Consider the following 21,684-nt stretch of genomic DNA (forward strand, 5'->3'; position numbering starts at 1 on the left):
GACAAAGATTCGTGCAGTTATATCATGAATGTATGTGTGTATGTATGTATGTATGTATGTATGTATGTATGTATGTATTCATTCATTCTACAAACATTTATTGAATATATAATCCAAGTATAGCGCTAGGCCCTGGAGATAGAAACACGTTTACAATCTAATGAAGACAAACATGAAACATATATGGGTTTCCATACACTATAGCAGATGTAGATAGGTTATGAGTTACAGCGGGGACTTGAGGAAGATGTGATTAATGGCATAGATGGGGAGCATCCCAGAACGATTTCAGAGAGCAGTAACTTCCTCACTGTCAAATCTAAAGGCGTATTCCTCAAATACACCGCTGTTTCCAACACTATTCAATACTCTGTCTGGAAATTTCCTTTTCCCTAAACTTTTGTGATGAAACCCTGAATATTTTTGCCCCTAACTTTCCATGGCCCCTTTTCTAATTCCACGATGGCAGCTTTGCCAAGTCTTTTAATACGGTTGTTTAACGGTAATTGTTTCTTCTGGTTTGGGCCGGAGCTTCTTACTCCTTATTTACATCACATTTACTGAAAGACCTTTAAAAAAATGTACAGGTGTCCCAGCCTCCCCTCGACTCTTCAGGTTTAGGGCCTGATATATGAGTCCCATGTTTTATTTTTAAGGTTAAAAAGGCGATTCTTATGCCAGCCAGCATGAGAACTACCTTCTTAGGCCTCCTTTCATCTAACTGTTCCAAGTGGAGATTGTTCATTTTCATATCGTTCCCTCTCATTGGTTGCCTGAACTGCCTAGAGTTCTGGGCTTGGAAACCACAATCAGACTGAGAACACTGGAGCATGAAGTCAGCATTCTAGACTTCTCCATCCAGGATCTAGACTTCTCCACTGTGAGATCAATTCTACTGTATTCCCTTGAAATCTCAAAGCTGCCTCCTACTCCTCTTGTCCTTGATCACTTGTGTAAGACACTCCGGTCTTCTAACCTCTTAAAATCATCCTCCCTCTGTTCCCCTTCCTTCCAAGCTTCATAACTGTATCTCACGGAAATTCAGATTCACAAAAACCAAACTCTTTACTAATTCTCACACTCCACTCTTTAAATGAAGGCTGCTCATTTTCCCTAACTCTGGTTTCTCCCATCCTAACACAAGTTTCTCTCTCAATCAGAGTCACCTTCTTGCTTCAGTCAAATCTATTAGAGGAATAATGGATCATCAATAAACAACAAATTAATTGCACACAAAATTATTAATGCAATGTGCAATAATGCTTCCAAAACTCACAACCAGACAATTCACATTTTAATTACTGTCTTCTACTGTCAGCCTTTCAAACTGGATTAATACAAGGTTTTCTTTTCACTGTTTCAAAATGCTTATGTGATTCATTTGTTTTAAAGAAATTACTTTTTTAAGTAAAATTAATTCCAACAGTTACTAAACACATGCACAAATACATTTACACACATACATATTTTTGTAATATTACACTAGGAAAAATATTTCTACTTCTGTGACAGTGTCTAATAATAGCACTTTGTTAATTGCCTTCAAAAATTTGCTATTAGACATATTTTGGCCTAGTTTTCTTTCATTTTTTTTGTCTGAAAGAAATCTAATCTTGCAATTATCCTTTTCATGGCCTCCACACATTTGCTTGGTTATAAGGAGACTTTTCCTGAGCTAAAAAATAAACAAACTATATTTTCATTCCCAGAAAATTTAGTCTTCTTTATTTTATAAATCTGCACTGTTCAATATAGTAACCACTAACCACTTGAAATAAGGCTAGTTCAAATTGTGATGTGCTATAAATATAAAATACATACTGGATTTTGAAGACTTAATTGAAGACAAAAAAATTAAAATAGCTCAACAATTTTTATAATGATTACATGTTAAATGATAGTATTTTGGTTTTATTGCAGTAAATTAAGCATATTATTAAATTTATTTCATGGTTTGTTTGTTTTTTACTTTTGTTATTGGGATAGTTTTGGTAATTTATGGCTTACAAAGAATTGGTTCATTTCATCTAAGTTGTTGAATTTATGTACATAGAGTTGCTCATAGTATTCCGATATTATATTTTATAGTGATGCCCTATCTTTCATGACTGATACTATTAATTTTTGTCTTCTCTTATTTTTCCTTTCTCAGCCTGGCTAGAGACTTATCGATTTTATTAATCTTTTAAAAGAATCATTCATGTCTTTTGTTTTCAATTTCATTGATTTCTGCTCTTTATTTTTTCCTTCATTCTGCTCACTTTGGTTTTCATTTGCTCTTATTTTTCTGGCTGCCTCCATCTTCACCATCAATGCTGCCTTCAGATTTATTGCCTGGTCTGGGGAAGAGAGAATAGAAAAACAAAAAGCGAAACCAAAAGCAGAGTATTTCCTTTCTTTCTAACCCATGGAATTCCTCTTTCTACTGCTCAGACCCAAAGGAGAAGACTTTTCTGGAGCTTTCTCTGTCCACATTTGGTACATATCTCAGGGTGTCAATTTGTCATTAAATCCAAGCTGGGTAAAACTGGAGCGAGAAGAAAACAACCTTGCTGGCTGAGTGGCATTTGGAATTCTGATCTCTTTCCCTGATCTACCTGATGGTTCCTACTTATCAGCATCCTTGGCAAATACACATTCTGCCAGGGTTTATAGTTGTATTTAATGTCAATAGGTTGGAGGAGATGTATTCCATCATGCCTGGAACTGGTAGCAAAAAAAAGACAAAAATTCTAATCTCATCTTAAAGTGCCTGAACTTCAAGTATGTGGTAGGAGTGAGATGGAGGATTTGGGTAATTTAGAGGACAGAGCTAACCATAGAATCACAAGAAGTTTGTCTTATTCTCCTGAGGACTCATAGTTAGATGAATTTGTCATGAGAATGATATAACCATGTCATTTGAAAATCTCTTGAGATGTATATGTTAGTACATTATAATATATCTAAAACAGTCTATAGTTTAGAAAAGATGTGTTCTGGCTAAGACTAGTCAGGTAGGAGTCATAGTGGACTTAAAAAAAACAAACAAAACAAAACAAAAAAGTCCCATCATTCTCATTTAGGTACAATAATATATAGGTATGTCTTTTCTGGAACAGAGGGAACTATTGCCTTCTGGATAGAATGCAAAAGGTATATTTTCATCCTAATCTTTAATCTAACTCAGCAGTATAAAGACTGGGAATGGAGGTGAGTGAGTCTTGTGCTATCATCTTAATTCTGCTACCTCTCATTTATATTTTTTGAACTGTCAGTCAAATTTCAGTGCAAGACCTTTTTTGTCATAACTAATAAGGTCTATGGGTTCTACTTTCTTTGAAAAAATTTTTGTTTGTAGATTTATATTTTAAAGAACTCTTTTCTAAATAAACAATTAATCGCTTAAAGTCTACAGGCCTACGATTTCAAAAACGTTAATTGTGATCCTGGCTCTAATTGTGATCCTGGCTTTTGCCTGAAGTTTCAAATAGGAATGTATTTGGTGACAAATAACATAAAGCCCAACCAACACTTGCTTAAACACCTGAGAGTTTGTCTATGTCACAACAAGAAGCTTGGGGCTCAGCATAATCTTCCACAGTATGAAAAAAGCATAAACAATCAACTCATAAATGTAGTCCCCTATTGTTGGACATTGTTTTATTTCCAGTTAGGGTATTCTATTAAAAACATATGAAAAGATGATCAACATCATAGCAAAGCATCTTCGTATCTATAGCTTCACAGTATTGTTTCATACGGTGGAAGATTACACTAAGCCCCAGGCTTCTTGTTGTGACACAGACAAACTTTTGGAAGGTTTAACCAGTGTTGGTTGGGCTTTCCATGTTACCTGTCACCAAATAAACAGCCACCATTGCTGCTGCCCTTGTTTCCAATTAACGATTGCTGTGCTAATTCTAATGACCTAAAACAAAAATTATTCATTTTGCTCACAATTTTCTACTTGGGCAGAGCTCAATGGGGACGATTTGTCTCTGCTCCACACAAGTCAGCTGGGAAGCTCAACCAGGCCTGGGAAATCTACTTCCAGGATAGGTCAGATGGCTTGCTCACATGACTGGTGAGTAGTTTGGCTATTAGCCGGGGACTCAGCCCGGTTGGCAATTAGCTGGGAGCCTCAGTTCTCCAAATGGGCCTCTCTACAGTGCCCCATGATTTCCTCACCAATTAGTTGGGCTCCAAGAGTGACTATTTGAAATTACAGGAAGTAAAGCAACCAGTCTCTTGAGACTGGGCCCAGAAACTGGCACAGCCTCATCTGTGCTGTATTCTTTTGGTCAAAGCTATACAGAGTCTGCCCACTTTTAAGGGAATGGATGGACATAGCCCCACTTCTCAATGGGAGGAGTACCAAAAGAATTTATGGCCATTTCAATCTACCATAATCTTCCTTTGTACTGGGTCCTTCTAGAGTTGTCAGTAATTGTGAAGATGACTCTCTTCTTTCCTGAATCTGTCACTTGGTGTCCCATCCACAAAGCACATGATGAGTACCTCATGTTTCCCACAGGCCCTTCAGCTTTTGCCAGAGTCCAACTTGATTGCTGAACTGAGAGAGATGAAAGAAAAAATACTGTCCTCTCCAATTTTTTTACTCTTCTGTCTCTGTGCCTACAAAACTTTCTCCTTATAGAATTCCTTCCCTTTTAGAGAATCATCTTGTATCAACAGTTCATTAAGTGTAGTCATACTCTAAACTGCTGCTTAGCCAGAACTAGCAACAAATTATTTGTGATATTTGCCATATTAGTGTGCCTGAACTCCATGTCCAAGAAGCCTGTTGTCATGAACACTCTAGCCTCTCTTAAACCAATTTGCTTTACAAAAACAATATTTCATAAGGCTATCCATGGCACTATTGAAATTTAAAGAATGCTATTCAAATTTTATTTCATTCCACAGCTCCATAATATTCACTGGAACTGAATGTCTAGGAAAAGAAACACCCTGTAGACTAGGAAAGTACCGAGTGAGACTGGGAAAGTCACCAGGAAGTTCTGCTATTTCATAGTTATGAGAAGACTATTTTTGTTTTTTAATGGACAAAGTTCTCCATTTTCAAAAGCCTAAAAGGAAAATTAAACTGCCTGCTAATTCCCAGTCTGCCAGGAGCCCTGAATTGTTCCCACCTATTTCAATGACCATCTACAAAATGATGAGTGAAAAATATGATAGGTACTTTATACATGTATGGAACACTAAGACATCCCTTGGAAACACAGATCAACTAAGTGTTGGCATTTGGAAGGTGCCAACTAACCTCACCTGTCTCCCCTCAAGATTCTGACTCAATTGCAAAATAGATGTTAAGGTCAGACAGACCAAAATATCTGTTATTATTACTGGTAAAGCCGGACTGGAGGACAGGGTTGACTTGGGCTTTCTACTTTTTCTCCCTAAAATCTAGTCCTTGGGACCTACCTGTGGAGAAAATTGGGTCTGAGGCTGCCCTGGGTGAGTGGGGTTGTAGCCTGCCTCTGCCAGGCAGGGACTTCTAGGCAGGTCAACAGAAGCAGAGGGACAGAGAACCTGCGGCCCATGGAGAGTCAGGATCTGCACAGAGTCCCTGAGGCTGGCTTCCTCATGGGGACACTTCTTCCCCTAGCCTCACCAACTGACTGACGCAGTCCCCCTCATCCATGTAGGGAAGAGAAAGGGAAGAAGAGAGGTGGGTGAATCTTCCCAACATTTCTGAGAGAGAGTAGAATTTTTTAACTTGTGGATCTATAGGAAAACAGGGAAGGAGGAAAAATGGATCTCACATATAAAGTATAAAGTAAACATGTAGGGTAAACTACTGCTATGACACAGGTCATGTAAAATAGATTAGTCCTCTTCTAACACTATGCTAAAGGGTTCCATCACATTTGAAACACACATGCTATAAAATTTTCTCTAACATGTAAATTCAAGTCACACAGCTTTACTTTATTAAAATGCATTCTTAAAAGACATTATCAAGAAAGTGAAAAGACACCCTACAGAATGGGAGAAAATATTTGCTAATCCTACATCTGACAAGGGATTAATATCCAGAATATATCAAGAACTCCTACAACTCAACAACAAAAAACAAGCAACCCAATTTTAAAAATGGGCAAAAGACTTGAATAGACTTGAATATTTTCAAAGAAGATATACTGTCCAGTAATCACATGAAAATATGCTCAACATCATTAGTCATTAGGGAAGTACAAATCAAAACCACCATGAGATATTATTTCACACCTAGTAGGATGGCTATAAAAAAAACCAACCAAACAAAAATCAACAAAAACAAAAAACCAGAAAATAACAAGTTTTAACAAATATGTGGAGTAGTTGGAACACTTGTATTTTGCTGCTGGGAATGTATGATGCAGCTGTTGTGAAAAACATTTTGGTGTTTCCTTAAAAAGTTAAGCACAGAAATGCAATATAACCCAGCTATTCCATTCCTAGGTACATACCCAAAGGAATTAAAAACAAGTATTCAAACAGATACTTTATATGCCAACGTTCATTGTAGCATTATTTACAATAGCTGAGAAGTAGAAACAATCCATATCAATTTTTGAATGTATAAATCAAATGTGGCATATCCATACTTTGGAATATTATTCATTCATAAAAAGGAATGAAGTTCTGATATGTGCTAACACATGGATGAACCTTGAAAACATATGCTAAGTGAAAGAAGCCAGACACAAAACGACAAGTATTGTATGATTCCATCTACCTGAGGTACTTAAGATAGACAAATTCATAGAGGCAGTAAGTACAGTAGAGGTTACCAGGGAGCGGAGGAATGGGAGTCAATGTTTAATAAGTACAGTTTCTGTATGAGGTGATGAAAAAGTTTGGGGAATAGATAGTGATGGTGGTAGCATAACATTGTGAATGTAATTAATTGTACACTTAAAAATGTTTGAATTGGCAAAATTTATATATACATATTTAGCACAATAAAAAAAATAATGTATTCTTAGTAAACACTCCAGTTTATAGCAGAAAACTTTTAGCTTTACTGCTAATATATTTAGACTATTCATTTCTAGCTAAGTAAATGGAAATTGGACCAAAATAAGCATTCATTGGATTGGATTGGAGATTTAGTCAGAATCAGAGAACCAATTGTTTTTTGAGTCAAGCCAGAGGAGAAACATTTTAGTATTTTATGCTCTATAAAGAGTCATTCTTCACTGAATGTGACAAATATCTACCAATACATATCTATATGCCTACATATTCACATATCTACAAACACAGGTCAGAGGTCTTCTTGGTTCTTATAGTTGTAATTCCTCTGGACAGTGGCAATGTAGTCAGTTGTGAGACAGATGCTAAGGGGAAGAGCGTCGTCAGAGACATCCCTAGGTATTTCTAACTCCTTCCCTCCTTGAGCCACCTGAGGATGTAATGTCATAGTGGCCACCGGCAGGTTTTCTTCACCTGGCTTTAATCTCCCTCTTCTCTTCTCCAAATTTCTTTTTCTCATTATAAATAATCCGAGTATGGTTTGAGAATCTCGGTGCCTTTGGGGAGTTAATGCTTTTTCCACAGGATAATGTTTTCTCCACTGAAAAATTTCTCTGGACGTGCCATTGGAATCAATTACACCACGGAAAGGGAAATACCTCTCACGTATAAACATTACCAACACTAGAAACACTTCTGAAAATTCTGCATTTCCAGAATTTTTTCTTTTAGTCTAAATTACTAGGGTTTGAGATGATTTTCAGTGGAAGGCAGAAAATAGCTTTTCTATCAAAATAAGCATCCAAATTATTAACAGAAAAATTATACCACTTTTTTTTTTTAAAGGCAGCAGGCACTTCCATGCATCATTGCATTTCTCCCTGAAATTTCTTTTTTAGGTGTTTCAGGGTAACTGTTATTATAGTTTTTCAAATAAAGAACCTGAGACCAGAGAGGCTCACTGCATTGCTCAAATCAGAGTGGACTCAGCATTGAACTCCTTCCTACATCCTCCCAACACTCCTCATTGTTTCTTTGCAATTAGAACAAATTGTAGGGCTCTGTGCATAAGAAAAGGACTGGATTGAACATTAAATATCAACTATTATTGGCTCATTGAACTACGAATTGTCCCTATCATTTGAAATGCTCACATTAAAACTAACTTTGGGGGGGACCCCCTGCCCGGTGGCTCAGGCAGTTAGAGCTCCATGCTCCTGACTCTGAAGGCTGCCGGTTCGATTTCCACATGGGCCCGTGGGCTCTCAACCACAAGGTTGCCAGTGTCCCGCAAGGGATGGTGGGCAGCGCCCCCTGCAACTAAGATTGAACACGGCACCTTGAACTGAGCTGCCGCTGAGCTCCCAGATGGCTCAGTTGGTTGGAGCGTGTCCTCCTCAACCACAAAGTTGCTGGTTCGACTCCTGCAAGGGATGGTGGGCTGCACCCCCTGCAACTAGCAACCGGCAACTGGACCTGGAGCTGAGCTGCGCCCTCCACAACTAAGACTGAAAGGACAACAACTTGACTTGAAAAAAAGCCCTGGAAATACACATTGTTCCCCAATAAAGTCCTGTTCCCCTTCCCCAATAAATAAATAAATTAATTAAATTTAAAAAAAAAAAAAAAAACTAACTTGGATCCAACAATTTTCTACAGGTTAAGGCTGTGCCTACCATGACAGCATAACCTCTAGTAAATTGGTAAAACTAGTAATCTATCCATTTTCAAAACAGAATTCACATTTTTGTTATTTTGAAAAGTCTTTTGTCACCAAATCCGGAACAGATTTCAGACTCTTTGACTTTTTTTTTTTTTTTTTAAACAATAGCTTCAGAAGATGATGCTACTACTTAAAATTTCTTAGGGAAAAGTGTCTGGGTTGATAGCGGTAGGTGGGTGAGGGAGGGTATGGGAGATGGAAATTTAGAAGGCATGGCTTGAGGCTTCTGTGAAGCCAAAAACCCTTTTTACTTGACACCACATGCAAAGAGGGAGCATGGTCCCACATTGCCATGGCACATTATGGTAAGATCTACAAATAGATATGAAGCTTTGATTTACCCTCTCCCCTCATCTTACAGATAAAAAGCCGGAAGTCCAGAAGGCTAGTCCATTCCAGAAGACTGGCTTAAAGGACAACAAGACTTTAGAATCTAGAACAACAAACACTCCTTGAAGATGGATCCTGTTGAATAAAAAGCCGTTTTCCAGTTGAGCTCCTGGGTGGATTTAGGTATACAGATTTGAGGGACGTTGTTAGGGAGAGCTGAATTGCTCCACCCAAGAAAGCATTCTTCCTGGAATTGTGAGCCTGGACAGGAATGGGGTGGAGGGAAAAATAGGTGGCCTGAGAGACCCAGACTGCCGTGAGCGTCCCCATACCCGCAGTTCATCAGTGGACCTGAAAATGCTGGCTGAGCACCAACTATTAGTGGGACCTGGAGAAGGGACATAGTTTCAAGTCCAGATTAACTTCAGAGGGAGTTGACAGATGCGTATGAAGGAGGTAGAGACACAGGAGACCATGAGAAAGTAAACCTCTGGGGTTGGGCAGGAATTGCAAGGAAGCCCACTGGGTTTCCACAATTCATGGAACTGAGCTTTTTGTGTAGCAGCATGTTCTTGAGTTGCTAGCTGAATTACACTAGTAAGTGGCATAATTAGCGCTAAAATCGTAAGTCTTTTAATTCCTGGCTCAATGCTCTTTCACATAATGTGTTCTTATTTTTAGATGACAAAGAGATTCCTGGTGGCCAGGGATTTCTATCTTGAAAGACAGCACAGCGCCTAGAGCAAGGAGTTGTCTAAACAGGAGAATACATTGTGAATTCTAATGGCTCCCACTTCAGCATTAATTCGTTCTTCAATTTCTCATTCCGATTTACCCAATTACTTTTATTACCGTCCAATCAGAAAACCACTATTAGAAAAAATCAGATGCAGATCAGATCTGCCTTAGGAAGCACGTGTGAATTTCAGCCAAACTGTTCAAAGACACCAATAATATCGAAGTACTGAAAGCACACGACGTCTAGCCATTGCAGATCCAGGAATCAAACCTCGCCAATCTTAGTGAAGACATTCATTTACCTCTGTGGGTTATTACTCACAGGTCTGGCTGCATCACAGGGCTCCATCTTCAGAAGGGGGAACCACTTGGGGTTTAATGCTTTACCTGTCACTGTCTCAAAATTCTTAATTTTATCTTTGAATTTGTGTTTTGTAAATGAAATCCAATGGGACAAGAGAAAGTACTGGAGGACTGGAGCCTCATGGCACATGTGGCCCTGCCTCCTGGGGAGGTTCTTCTGTCACCTGCCCTGGCAGGGGTGAGGACATAGGTCGGGAAGGGTTGGGGTCAAGCTCACACCCTGTGCATTGAGCTGTGGCAGAGGCTCAGCGCCTGAGGGTCTGCATGCACTCTCCTTTCACATATCCTCATGCCCGAAGGAGCTAGATATTAAATAGATAAGAAAATATCATAACTGGTCAAGAAAACGTGTCTCCTGTTCAGTTTAGTGGTCACCAGAGGGTAAGGGGGACCAGGAGTGGTAGAAGAGGGTAATGGGGGTCAAATATATGGTGATGGAAGGAGAACTGACTCTGGATGGTGAGCACGTAATGCAATATATGAATGATGTATTACAGAATTGTAACTTGAAACCTATGTAGTTTTGATGACCATTGTCACCTCATAAATCTTAATTTAAAAATAAGCGTGTCTCTGCTTTTTGAACAGGGAGTCTATATTTTCATTTTGCACTGGGCCCCACAAATTATGTAGCTCATCCTGATTAGCTACCTTAGGAATCAGAAGCCAATGTTATTTTTAAATTCTTAACTAAATAACCACAACATATGTGGAACAATAACTCTGATTTTACTAAAAGTATTATTTGGCTTCAAGAAACCTTAACATTAAACAGAAAGTCAGGTATTTTCAATAGTTTAACAGAGGGGGAAAGTCTCTGTGTTAATCTTGCCAGCAGGTGTCATTAACAATAGAAAGTTTGGACCTGTTGTGACTTGACAGTACGACACAGGAAAAATGATGGATTTTTTTTTTCACTGACACAGCCAGGCAAAAAAACACGTTACTTATTTCTCCACAGTAACAATATTATCACTCCATATTTTTAACACATTAGGAAAAATTTTTTTAAAGTCCTGTTATTTCTCTCCAATGTTGGTGTTTGCTCATAGTTAACTATAGTGTTTTTTCCATTATCTATCTCGCACTATATTAAAATAGCCATAAGCCAGTGACAACAGAAGAATCAAGAAGAAGTATAAGAAATAGCTTTTTTATTTTTTTTAGTTCTGTATTTGCATCATATCTTACCTTGAGCTTGGCCAAAAGAAGTTCATGATCATGAAGAAGTTTTTTGGTTTCATCTTGACTGCTACCAATTTCTAGAATATTGGGCTGTGATTCAGCCAGCTGAAGTTGTACCCACTTGCCACACTAAAAATAAAAATGAAATGAAATGCACTTTTAGTTCCGCTTGTTCCTTCCCCTTCACCCTTCTCCTTTTTCTTTACTTTTTCAATTTTCAGTTATACTGTGAACACTTTTTTCTTTCCACAGAGATGGGCCTTAATCAATTGAAATATAACAGATCTAATATAAACCCGTGCCCTGCCTTTTCTTTTTTTGTTCTTACAATAAATTCTTTTCTCTTCGCATACTGAATTTAAATTTAAAACTCCCAAATGAGAAACACGTACAATAGATCATGTATCATTGAATATTACAAAATAATTCACATAATTTTACATTCTCTCACTCACAAAACTAAATTCCATAAAAATAGTGACATTCCTTTAGTAGGATGCAAATTCACTACAGGGGAAAGGTTTTGTAAATGCAATTTAGATTGATCAGTGTCCTTACATTGACCTTGCTGGTTCAACCGGAAAGAATAAATAGCAGATGAAACAACTGCTTTGTATCTTATATCAAAGTTAAAATATAACATTATCCAACTTTTGTTGTTGAGTGTTCAATAAAGTATGTAGGACAATGTCAATAAAATCAGATGCATATGACAACTGCCATTTGAAAGCAGCTAACTGATCACTGCATTTCCTGAGGAACTGCTTTTCTAAGAAGCAACAACTGATTAAGCAAGAGGAACCACTGATAGGCACATGCCCATGGACAAGTGAATTGTTGAAGAGAAATGAGAGAAAACATATGTTTGTCTATTCTAGATAATTAGTGAACTGAGATCATTTGGAAACAAGAGGCCCACATACATCTGACACAGGTGCTTCTATTCCTTTAAGATGGACTTTGCACTTTGAATAGCTTGGGTTTTTTTTTATATGGATGGCAGTTAGTTAAGAGAGTTGGAGAGGGGAGATGGAGGGAACAATCTTAGAAACACAGTTTAGTTAAGAGTTTCCAGTATAATTTCAGAGGTTTTTTTTCTTACTGTCAATCTACCTCTGATTCTCTTATAATTCATTTGTATACATTATTCCTGATTCTGCTCAAATGTTTCACATCTGAGGAAAAGAAAAGTTAACTATTGTTTAAACAGTGAGTTTGCGTCTTTTCTGTCATTGCTGAAATTTGCATATATTTAAAACATCATAAAATCACATGTAAATCTTCTATTTTTGCTACTTCTGCTTCAGGCTGTTTTCCATGTCCACTAATTGCCTTTGAAAATACAAGAGGGCAAGGGAATGTCAGAGGTCCTGTTTACGTGGGGCCAAGCCTCAGCAGCACTGGGAAATGGCCTCGCTAGGAACACTTTGCACTTGGTGGTTGCAGAGTAAATCGTTTTGCTCAATGTTAAATGCTGGTTTCCTGTTATAATTTTCACATTAACATAAAATTCACAGAATTAAGTGAAATTAAACAGACCTTGTGGTCTATGCTCCACCAAAAGGCCAGAAAAGTCACTCGATTAAGCCTGAGAAGGTCCTGAAAGTAACTGGTGGGTGATCACCAGCTTGTTGGCAGAGTTCCCTTCATTAAACACTAAATTCTTTAGGTGGTGAATTGTCTAAATCCAAGCATAATGCTTCAGGGGTTTTTGCAGGGAATTTTCATGGGGAATAAAATCATGGATGTCTTCCTCAACCTAAAGATGTGTGATACTCTTTGCAAACGCACAAATTGCTTGACATAAAACATGTCATAAAACGTAAGCCCCAGTGGCTTCAACGTCCTGTGGTTAAGAGCAAATTTGACACATTGCCCTTTGCACCTTCACTGGCAGGGTGCTCATTCCCCACAAAATGTGACAAGGATTGACTTGTGCTTTCACCATGTCAAAACCGGTGCTAAGGAGGGCACATGCCAGAGCCTCTTATTAGATGTTCTCCGTATTTCATCATGCGGAAAACAATGCCACTCCCTATCTGTTAGGACCTTCTACTTCCCTCCTCTATCACATCCACTCTCAAAAATCTCACAAACATTTCACATGTCCACTTGACTCTTCAGTCATGAACTTATAATCACGAATGCCTTGCATTTAAAAACCACATTGACAATATACAGTATAGTTTGTTTGTTTGTTTGTTTTTCAACCAACCTGCCATAGATGTTTTCTGACTAAATGAAAGAGAAACTGTAGTAACTGGCTGAAACTTAATAGAGGTTTCTCTTAGTTTCCGCTTTAGGCAAGAAATAAGATGTCTTTGCTCTGTTATCTTCCATATGCTGCGTACTGCTGATTGTGTAAAATATTCTTTAGGCTCATCAACACACAGCAAGATTTCCCCAGTTACACAGAAAAGAGAAAGTTGTTAGCTTACCTTGATGACAGCTATGACGATTTTAGAGTCCCCAGCCTGCACAGCTACTGAACTGACTGTTGTCGTAGAAAACTCCACTGCAGGACTTCCTTGGCTGGACATGGTACTTTAGAACCAGAGTTTATACTTCGGGCAGCCTCTGTACAGATGTGTGTCTGCTGGTCATTTCAGAAGGCAGTCACCGGGGTTACTTGGATTCATTCAGGGGAAGAGCTCAGCTCCAACTGATTACTGTGCCAAAAGGAAAGAACAGAAGGTTAAAAATAGACAACCCCATTGAATTTATCATGAGAGAGAGAGAGAGGAGAGAACGGGAGAGAATCGCCACACCCCTAGTATGGTAACACTGAGAGCCTGTTATTTTTGCTATTATCTTAAATGTGAAGGGCAGCTTCTAGCTCTCTTCCTATCAGCTGATGTTTGACAGCAAATGGAAAAAAAAAACAAAAAAACATTACATCCTGACCAAATTAGTTTTGCCATTGAACGTATACACTTACGGTGGACTTTGAAACCAGCCAGTCATTGACCTGGGTATCAATCTTTTCAAGATTGTCTCTTTCATGCAAAGAAAAGCTTCCAAAATATACTTTAAAAATAAGTTCTGGTATTTGTTTTGGGATTAAGCCACAAAATTGCTTGAAATACATTTTTAGATTAATCTGCTTTTCTAAAACTTACTGCCTTTTGTCAAATGAAGTTTATGTGGAATGGTCACATTTTCTTAGAGTCTCTGATTCTTAGGGTTATTTAAAAATATTTCAGTGGGCATTTATCAATAGATACCTATCATTTCAGAATTTCTTTGTGATTACTGTACTCCATTGAACAGAGTTTTTAAATTCAGTTGTCACCAATACTAGGAAGTCATACTTTGCTCTTACCTTCTAACTGCAGCAAAAAAATGTTTTTTGTTTAATTAAAGGTTAACACTATGTATGTTTTTCTACAAGTCAAAAAAAAAGGATCACATTGTACTTCAGGTTTGGTTTTTATTCTCCCCCCACGCCCCGTGCAGGAAAATTAGACAGCTTTAGATCAGAGCCCAAGATCGGTAGATTAATCCTATTGCTAGAAACTCAGCGTGTGTCACAAGTTGTCTGTGGTATTAAACAGCAGCTGTTGGATTCCCTGTCAAAGAACAGCTGAAAATAACACTGAAGTGCTGGTGAGAGGTCAGATGCAAACGCGTCCAAGACACTGCCTCCAATGCTGCTGGAGCTACCAGAGATCTCTGGGGCAAAACCAGATGGAGGAGATAGCAATAAACAGTCAAATGAGGAAATGGAACGGCTGTATGCGATGTCAGAGGGGTAGTAGATTGGGGGAGGGGTTTATCACTTTGCGAGGGATATAAATGATAAATGTCTAACTATTACCTTGTTTTATACACCTGAAATTAATAAAAAATATATATATTTAAAAATAACAATAAATAAATAAATAAATAAATAAATAAATAAATAAATAAAATAAAATAAACAGTCAAATGAGTCTACTCATTGTTAAAACCCTTAGTTCAATTTAAAAGCATGTTCGTGTCCAGGGCCAAAGTTGAAAAGACTGAGTCACTACCATTGCTTTGTTCTAAGGCTCATGATAACATTCTGGAGTCAAAGGGGGAAAGTGCTTTTAGATCTATTTTGGTGTTCAGCAATTATTTTTGCTTCCCAGACCACGTCATGGCTGCTCCACAATATGTAGCCATGACCAAGCTCCCCGCTCTCAGCACCGGCCTGCTGCTCCAGTGAGAAGAAACCATGCCTGGATCCCAGTTCTTGGGCTCCATTAACTTCACGCGATGCCATGAAGGGAACATGTGGAGCAAGCTCAGGAGAGCAGTTGTCAAGAGACACCATAATGTAGAATATACTACAAACGGTATCATTTTATGGGAGGGATGGAGAGCTTGCAGAGAATGAACCTGACCTCTCAGTTGAGGTTACCTCAGTTTTGCAGGCAGGCTCCTTGTGCTTGAGCAAATAGTTGGTCCAAACAAACCAAACTCAATGAAACCAGTTTTCAGCTAATTGCCCTCAAGAAAAACCAAGAGTTGACAACTGTGTCACATAATATCCACATCCAAAACTGAAATGCCTCAAGGAGCATTGCTTAAGTTATTGGGTACACTGCCAATCAGAACAGCAAACAGTGACTCAAACCTAAAATACACAGTGCACTTTTCCCCACTTAGTCTGCTTGTTAGAAAGTTGGTGTGTAAAGCAAGTTGCATGAAGGCCCTCAAGAGGCAAAGGGAACTTTCGGAAGTCAGCTGAAGAGACTAGTGCTAGGAAAAGAGTGGTTGTATACACTGAGCCCCACTTAAGAGGGATAATTGTGTAAAAGGTGTGGAGGGCAGTGTGGAATGTGTGGAACTGCAGGCACACGCCCAGGGAAAAGAAGAGAGATGGTGAGGAGAGAATATGGCTGAAAGTCTGAGCAATTCCAATGTTCAAGGGCAAAGGGAATTAGAAATATTTAAGATTATTAGAATATTAATGCAGCAATTCAGCAGCAAAGATTGTGCTTTTGTGTGTGTAGATGACCTTTCTTTCTGATAATTAGATGAAGTATGAATTTAAGTAGTTTCTGAATAATTTTTTTGACTTCAAAATCTTGGTTTAAAAAAGACTTGAATCACTTTTTTCTCCCCTTCCCTTGCTTTCTATTTTTTGTCCTCTTCAACTTTTTAGTCCTTCCCCCAACAGAAACTCTGTTCAGACCTTTCAATCAACATTTAACTCATTTAGAACCTTGGCCTATGTTCTGCATCTAGCACAATAATTACTTATAAATTGCATTATTAACTCTGGTAAACATTCTGGAGAACAGTTTGTAAAATTTACTAAATAAATCAGTACACTATAAATAGATGGATTTTTAGAAAAGCTTTTAAAGTTACAGTTTGTTTATATTCCACCTCCCCTATTATCACCCTAAAAAAGCTCCCCAAAACAAAACAAAACAAAACAAAACAGAAAACCTTACAGGCATTCTCATATCCTTTGAAGTTTATAGGGGGTCTTGCAGAGGTTATTATGCTTTCTCTGTTTAATCCTCTGGGAAATGCCTGTTTTTATACCAGCTGAATTTTAGTGAAGTGTCCTCCATGGGGAATCAAAAAGCTCTAACTGAATTCTGTTGAGTTGCAAATAGCACTTTTTTCTCAATTTTTTCTACTGTGGTAAAATACACATAACAAAAAACCTTTGCCATCTTATTTTTCAGTATAGTTTGGTCACATTAAATACATTCATAATGTGTGCAACCATCACCACCATCCATTTCCATTAACTCCTTTAATCTTGTAAAACTGAAACTCTATACCCATGAAACAATAACTCCCCATTCATCCCTTCCTTAGCCCCTGGAAATCACTATTCTACTTTCTGTCTCTATGATTTTGATTACTCTAAATATCTCATATAAGTGGAATCATACAGTATTTGTCTTTTGGGGGACTGGCTTGTTTCACTTAGCATAATGTCCTCAAAATTCATCCATGTTGTAACATATGTAAGAATTTCTTTCCTTTTTCAGGCTGAGTAATATTCCAGTGTGCGTGTGCGCGCGCGCATGTGTTTTCTGCTTATCCATTTAGCCATCGATGGACATTTGGGTTGCTTCCATGTTTTAACTACTGTGAATAATGCTGCTATGAACATAGGTGTACACATGATCTCTTTGAGACCCTGTTTTCAATTCTTTGTGATATATACTCAGAAGTAGAATTGCTGGATCATATGATGACTCTATTTTTAATTTTTTAAAGGAAATACCATTGTTTCCCACAGTGGCAAATAGCACACTTTAATGAAATACAGGTGGCTAGTAGTATGAAAACTTTATCTTGTGATTAGTTTTTAGCTCTCTTTATGGGCATGCCATTAAAACAACACATTTCCGTTGGAATATCTGCTCATTTTTTCATCCTGAATGTTTTCCTTAATCAGTATTATTGATTAAAGTATATTTAACTTGATAAATTAGACAGCCCTGATATAAATAACACCCAAATGAGTCTATTTATCCAAATTAAAAATTCAAGCTAAAATATCAACTCCTTATAAAAGTTGAAATACCTACTTACATTCTTCTTTCAAAATTTAACAATTATATGCTGATATTATAAACTTGTATTGCTTTCTAATTATTTCACTTCCATTGGTATTATTTCTCAACTAGATTTAAAGTTCCATATGTAAAGGAGCCATGTCTTAACATATTTCTTTTCTTTTCTTTTTTTTTTTAATGTTTGCAGACCACTGCGTAGGGTTATCGTAGAGGCTAAGAGTTGCTTTACAGAAAGGCTTAAAAGAGGACTTGGCATTTAGCGAGTGTGATATACAGAGCACAGGACGAGGCACAGAACTAGTGCTTATAAATACTGGCTGGCTGATTGAATCACATTAGCCATATAGAAAACAAAAACAAAAACATAGTTTTAAACATGTTTTAAATAACTCATTCATTCAATATTTATTCACGCAACCAATAGTTATTTAGCATTTGCTACAGACCAGGCACATTAGGAGTATAGCAGTGAGGGAAACAGGTCCCTGCCCTCGAAAAGGTGACATTCCAGTTGGAAAATACAGATCATAAACAATGAAATAAATAACCAAGATAAAAATCACTGTGATAAAAGTTAAGGGAAAAACAACTGGTAGTGGTTGAAGTAGATTAAATTACAAAAGGTTACATTTAGAATTTGCCAAAGAAACCAGGGGATACTTTCAGGGTATTTCTATAGGAATACAGAGACTAACAGGAATAATAAACTGGTAACAATTATAAAATAACAATAGATGAATCACAATACGGCAATGGCAATGGGTTAGGGGCTCTGAAGTCAGACTGCCTTCACCTCTCTGAACCTGTTTCCTGGTTGCAAATTGTGGATAATGGGAATAACAACACCATATAGGTTGTTGGGAGGATTAAATAAGAATTAAATATTTGTAAAACACTTAAAATAAAGCCTGACACATAGGTGATATTCTTAAAGTTGTATACTATTATTTTTAAGACAACAATATCTGTTTAAGGGATTTCCTAAGTCTAGTAACTGCCACAAAATATGGCAATAAAAATTTTAAATTAAGTTGAATTAAAACACATGTTAGGCCACCTGAACGGATTAAATGTATGAGAAAGACATAAAATATGCATTCCTAAGGCAGGAAATTGTCTCACTCTAATCAGATGGTAAATGCATTTCTGTGAGTCACCATTTCTAGAATATCATATTTGCCATTCACTTTGGCCAAACTTTCCCTAGCTCATTCTCTATATCATGTAATACTCCTCTTACTGAAGACATTCATTTGCCTATGAAAGTTATTACCCTTGTAGATTACAAGCATTCACACTTATTTGTTTTACAGTATTCTCACTTAATTGCCATCCATAAGTAAATGGAAGTTGCTCTTTCCTCTTCAAACAGCCTCCATTCTAGCTATCAACTTCTTCTTCTATGCATGTACTCAATTGTTCATTTATCAAATATGATTAAATATCTACTAAGTGTCAGGCACATAGCAATAAACAAAACAAATTTTATCCACTAATGGAGTTGCCCTCTGGGGGGTGGTGGTGGGGGAAACATAACTGATTAGGAAACAAACAAAAAGTACATATAGAATTATGTCAGGATGTAATAAGGGTTATGAGGGGAAAAAAGGCAGGGCAAGACAGAGAGAGTGAACCAGCGTAGAAGGATGCTATTTTAAGGAGTCAGGAAAGAGCTCCCGAATAGATGTGATTTGAATAAAGACCAGGATTAAGTTGAAAAGAGGAAGATAATTCCGATATCTCTGGGAAGAACATTCCAGGCAGCTGGGGCACACTTGTTATATTTGAAAAGTATTCAGTAGGCAGATGTGGCTAAAGTGAAGTGAGGGTTGAGAGAGGCGGATGCTGATGGAACATGAGTCTGCGAGGAAGTGGTGGTGGGTAGTTCACGCAGGACCTTCTAGGTACGTGCCTCTATGTCCTGGTTTGCTCGGGACAACCACAGTTTATACCTGTTGCCCTGGCATAATTACTCTTAAGGCCCCTTTCACTGTTAAAAGAGTCCCATTTGGATGATAAATTAGATGGCAATCCTGCTCCTAAGCCAAGGTAAGGGCTCTGGATTTCATTCCGAGTGAGATGGGACATTATTGCAGGGTTGTCACTGACTTAAAATTGTTAAAACAACAACAACAACAACAACAAAACCCTTTCTGGAAGAGACTTTAGGAGTTGAGTGAAAGTAGGAGGTAGGATGAATTCCATAGCACCGAAACCACAGATGCGAGCACATTCTCCTCTGGGATCTTCCTTTATGGACACTTAAGTTTTACTTAAGAAGAATAACATATCCAAATATGACTCCTTTTAACAGTTTTAATCTCCCTGTACACTGACTTCATAGATTTCCTTACAGTTAAATGTGTTTAATGACATACAAATCCTTAGCTTCTCCATAAGGCCTAGGAGAATAATTAACAAGCAATTTCTATATCCAGCAAGTTTTAGTTCTATAAGTGGTAATTAAAAAGCAAAACTTGGGCAAGTCAACAAATACTTAGCTTGGTCAAAGATAAACTGTGGCTACTATATTTATTATAAGTTTAAGAAATGGTTTACCAAAAATTACATGGGAAATATTAATACTTGTTTAATTATTATGTACATCTTTTCTTGAAAATTCTCTACTTAGAGCAATGCATGTTCTGGAAAATTGTCAAATATATGTGTAGACTTTAGTTAAAATAAATATTAAACATGTGGCAATTATTGATTTGGGAAAACTCTTTTCTGAATGGGAGAGATACGTAAAATACTTCAAACCGGAAAATATTTTTTAAAAATTGCTGCAAAGCTGTCATGTGCAGAGTTTATTTTTAAAATTTTAACTCACAAGACTTCCTACTTGTGTTGAGCTGTACACTTAGGGTCCAACGTAGCAGGGTTCTCTTGCTGATATTATTCCTCTTCACATAATGAAGTGTCCTGAGATTTGGCCTTCAGAGCGGAGGGCGGGTATAAGACAAGACTGGAGTCTTAGTCCACTTGACTTTGGAAAATTACATTTTCTTTGTTTTTCCTTACTGTTGCTAAACTCCAGATGAGGCTGAGAATTTCCATCCCAGAGTAATCCCGAGGGAGGCTTCCAGCGCAGCATTAGTTCCAGCTGCTAGAGAAACCAGCAGTGACACAGGGTGAGTTGTCACTTCTCCAAGCAGCTATAATTTTTGTTAAGGACGGAAAAATAATATAAAATTCAAGGACATAAAAATTAGACACCCTAAACAGGATGATATTGTCCATGAATTCTAAGCAGAAAGGATGTAAAAAATTAATAAGAAAATTTTTTTTTAAAAAAAGTATGAGGTTTCATTAAGAAACACTAGGTCACAAAGAAATATATGTGTGTGTGTGTATATATATGTATATATATTTGTATAGTTATATACATATGTGTGCAGATATATGTTATATAATAAGACTCTTTTTAGTAGTGTTATAATGGGCTTTCTCAGTTGTTTGCAGGTGGTTTCATGGTTTACTGACAGTTTACTGCCATTAAAGACAAAGCGATATTTTAACAGAATTTGACTGTAGATTACATTTTTTAAAACTTAGCTGAGTTTCTAAACATTTACTGTATGGATTTTGATATCCACATGGTCATTCCCAGTATGAACACCTCAGACCAATGTTCACTCAGAAGCCCTTGCTTTGGAAATCTTCGCTTTGTTAATACACCACTCACCCAAGTCATGGAACCCACATGAAAGGCAATGGTGGCTGAGAATGTCCGGAAGGATAAACGAAGTTACTAACACCTGCAGGAAAAAAGATATTCATATACTCAGGCTTTCAGGAAAAACAGGAAACAAGATGAGAAAAACTCACAGAAACCTGGAAATTAAAAATGGAAACAAAACCAGCAGG

At 37.5% G+C, this 21,684-nt stretch overlaps 1 protein-coding gene across 4 annotated transcripts in view; it reads right to left on the bottom strand.

Annotated features, from left to right (window-relative positions):
- Window positions 1-14,088, bottom strand: part of CCDC141 (coiled-coil domain containing 141) — a 168,252-nt gene extending 154,164 nt beyond the window's left edge. For all 4 annotated transcript variants that reach the window (XM_074338695.1, XM_019739337.2, XM_019739336.2 and 1 more), the window contains exons 1-2: window positions 13,741-14,088; window positions 11,309-11,431 (exon numbers count right to left, since the gene is read on the bottom strand). In XM_074338695.1, coding sequence (XP_074194796.1) covers window positions 11,309-11,431; window positions 13,741-13,842 — 225 coding nt within the window. In that variant the 5' untranslated portion in view covers window positions 13,843-14,088. The remainder of the gene's footprint in view (window positions 1-11,308; window positions 11,432-13,740) is intronic.
- Window positions 14,089-21,684: the final 7,596 nt, after the last annotated feature.

The sequence above is a fragment of the Rhinolophus sinicus genome, linkage group LG01 (assembly GCF_036562045.2).
Source record: "Rhinolophus sinicus isolate RSC01 linkage group LG01, ASM3656204v1, whole genome shotgun sequence".
In the NCBI taxonomy this organism is placed as follows: Eukaryota; Metazoa; Chordata; class Mammalia; order Chiroptera; family Rhinolophidae; genus Rhinolophus; species Rhinolophus sinicus.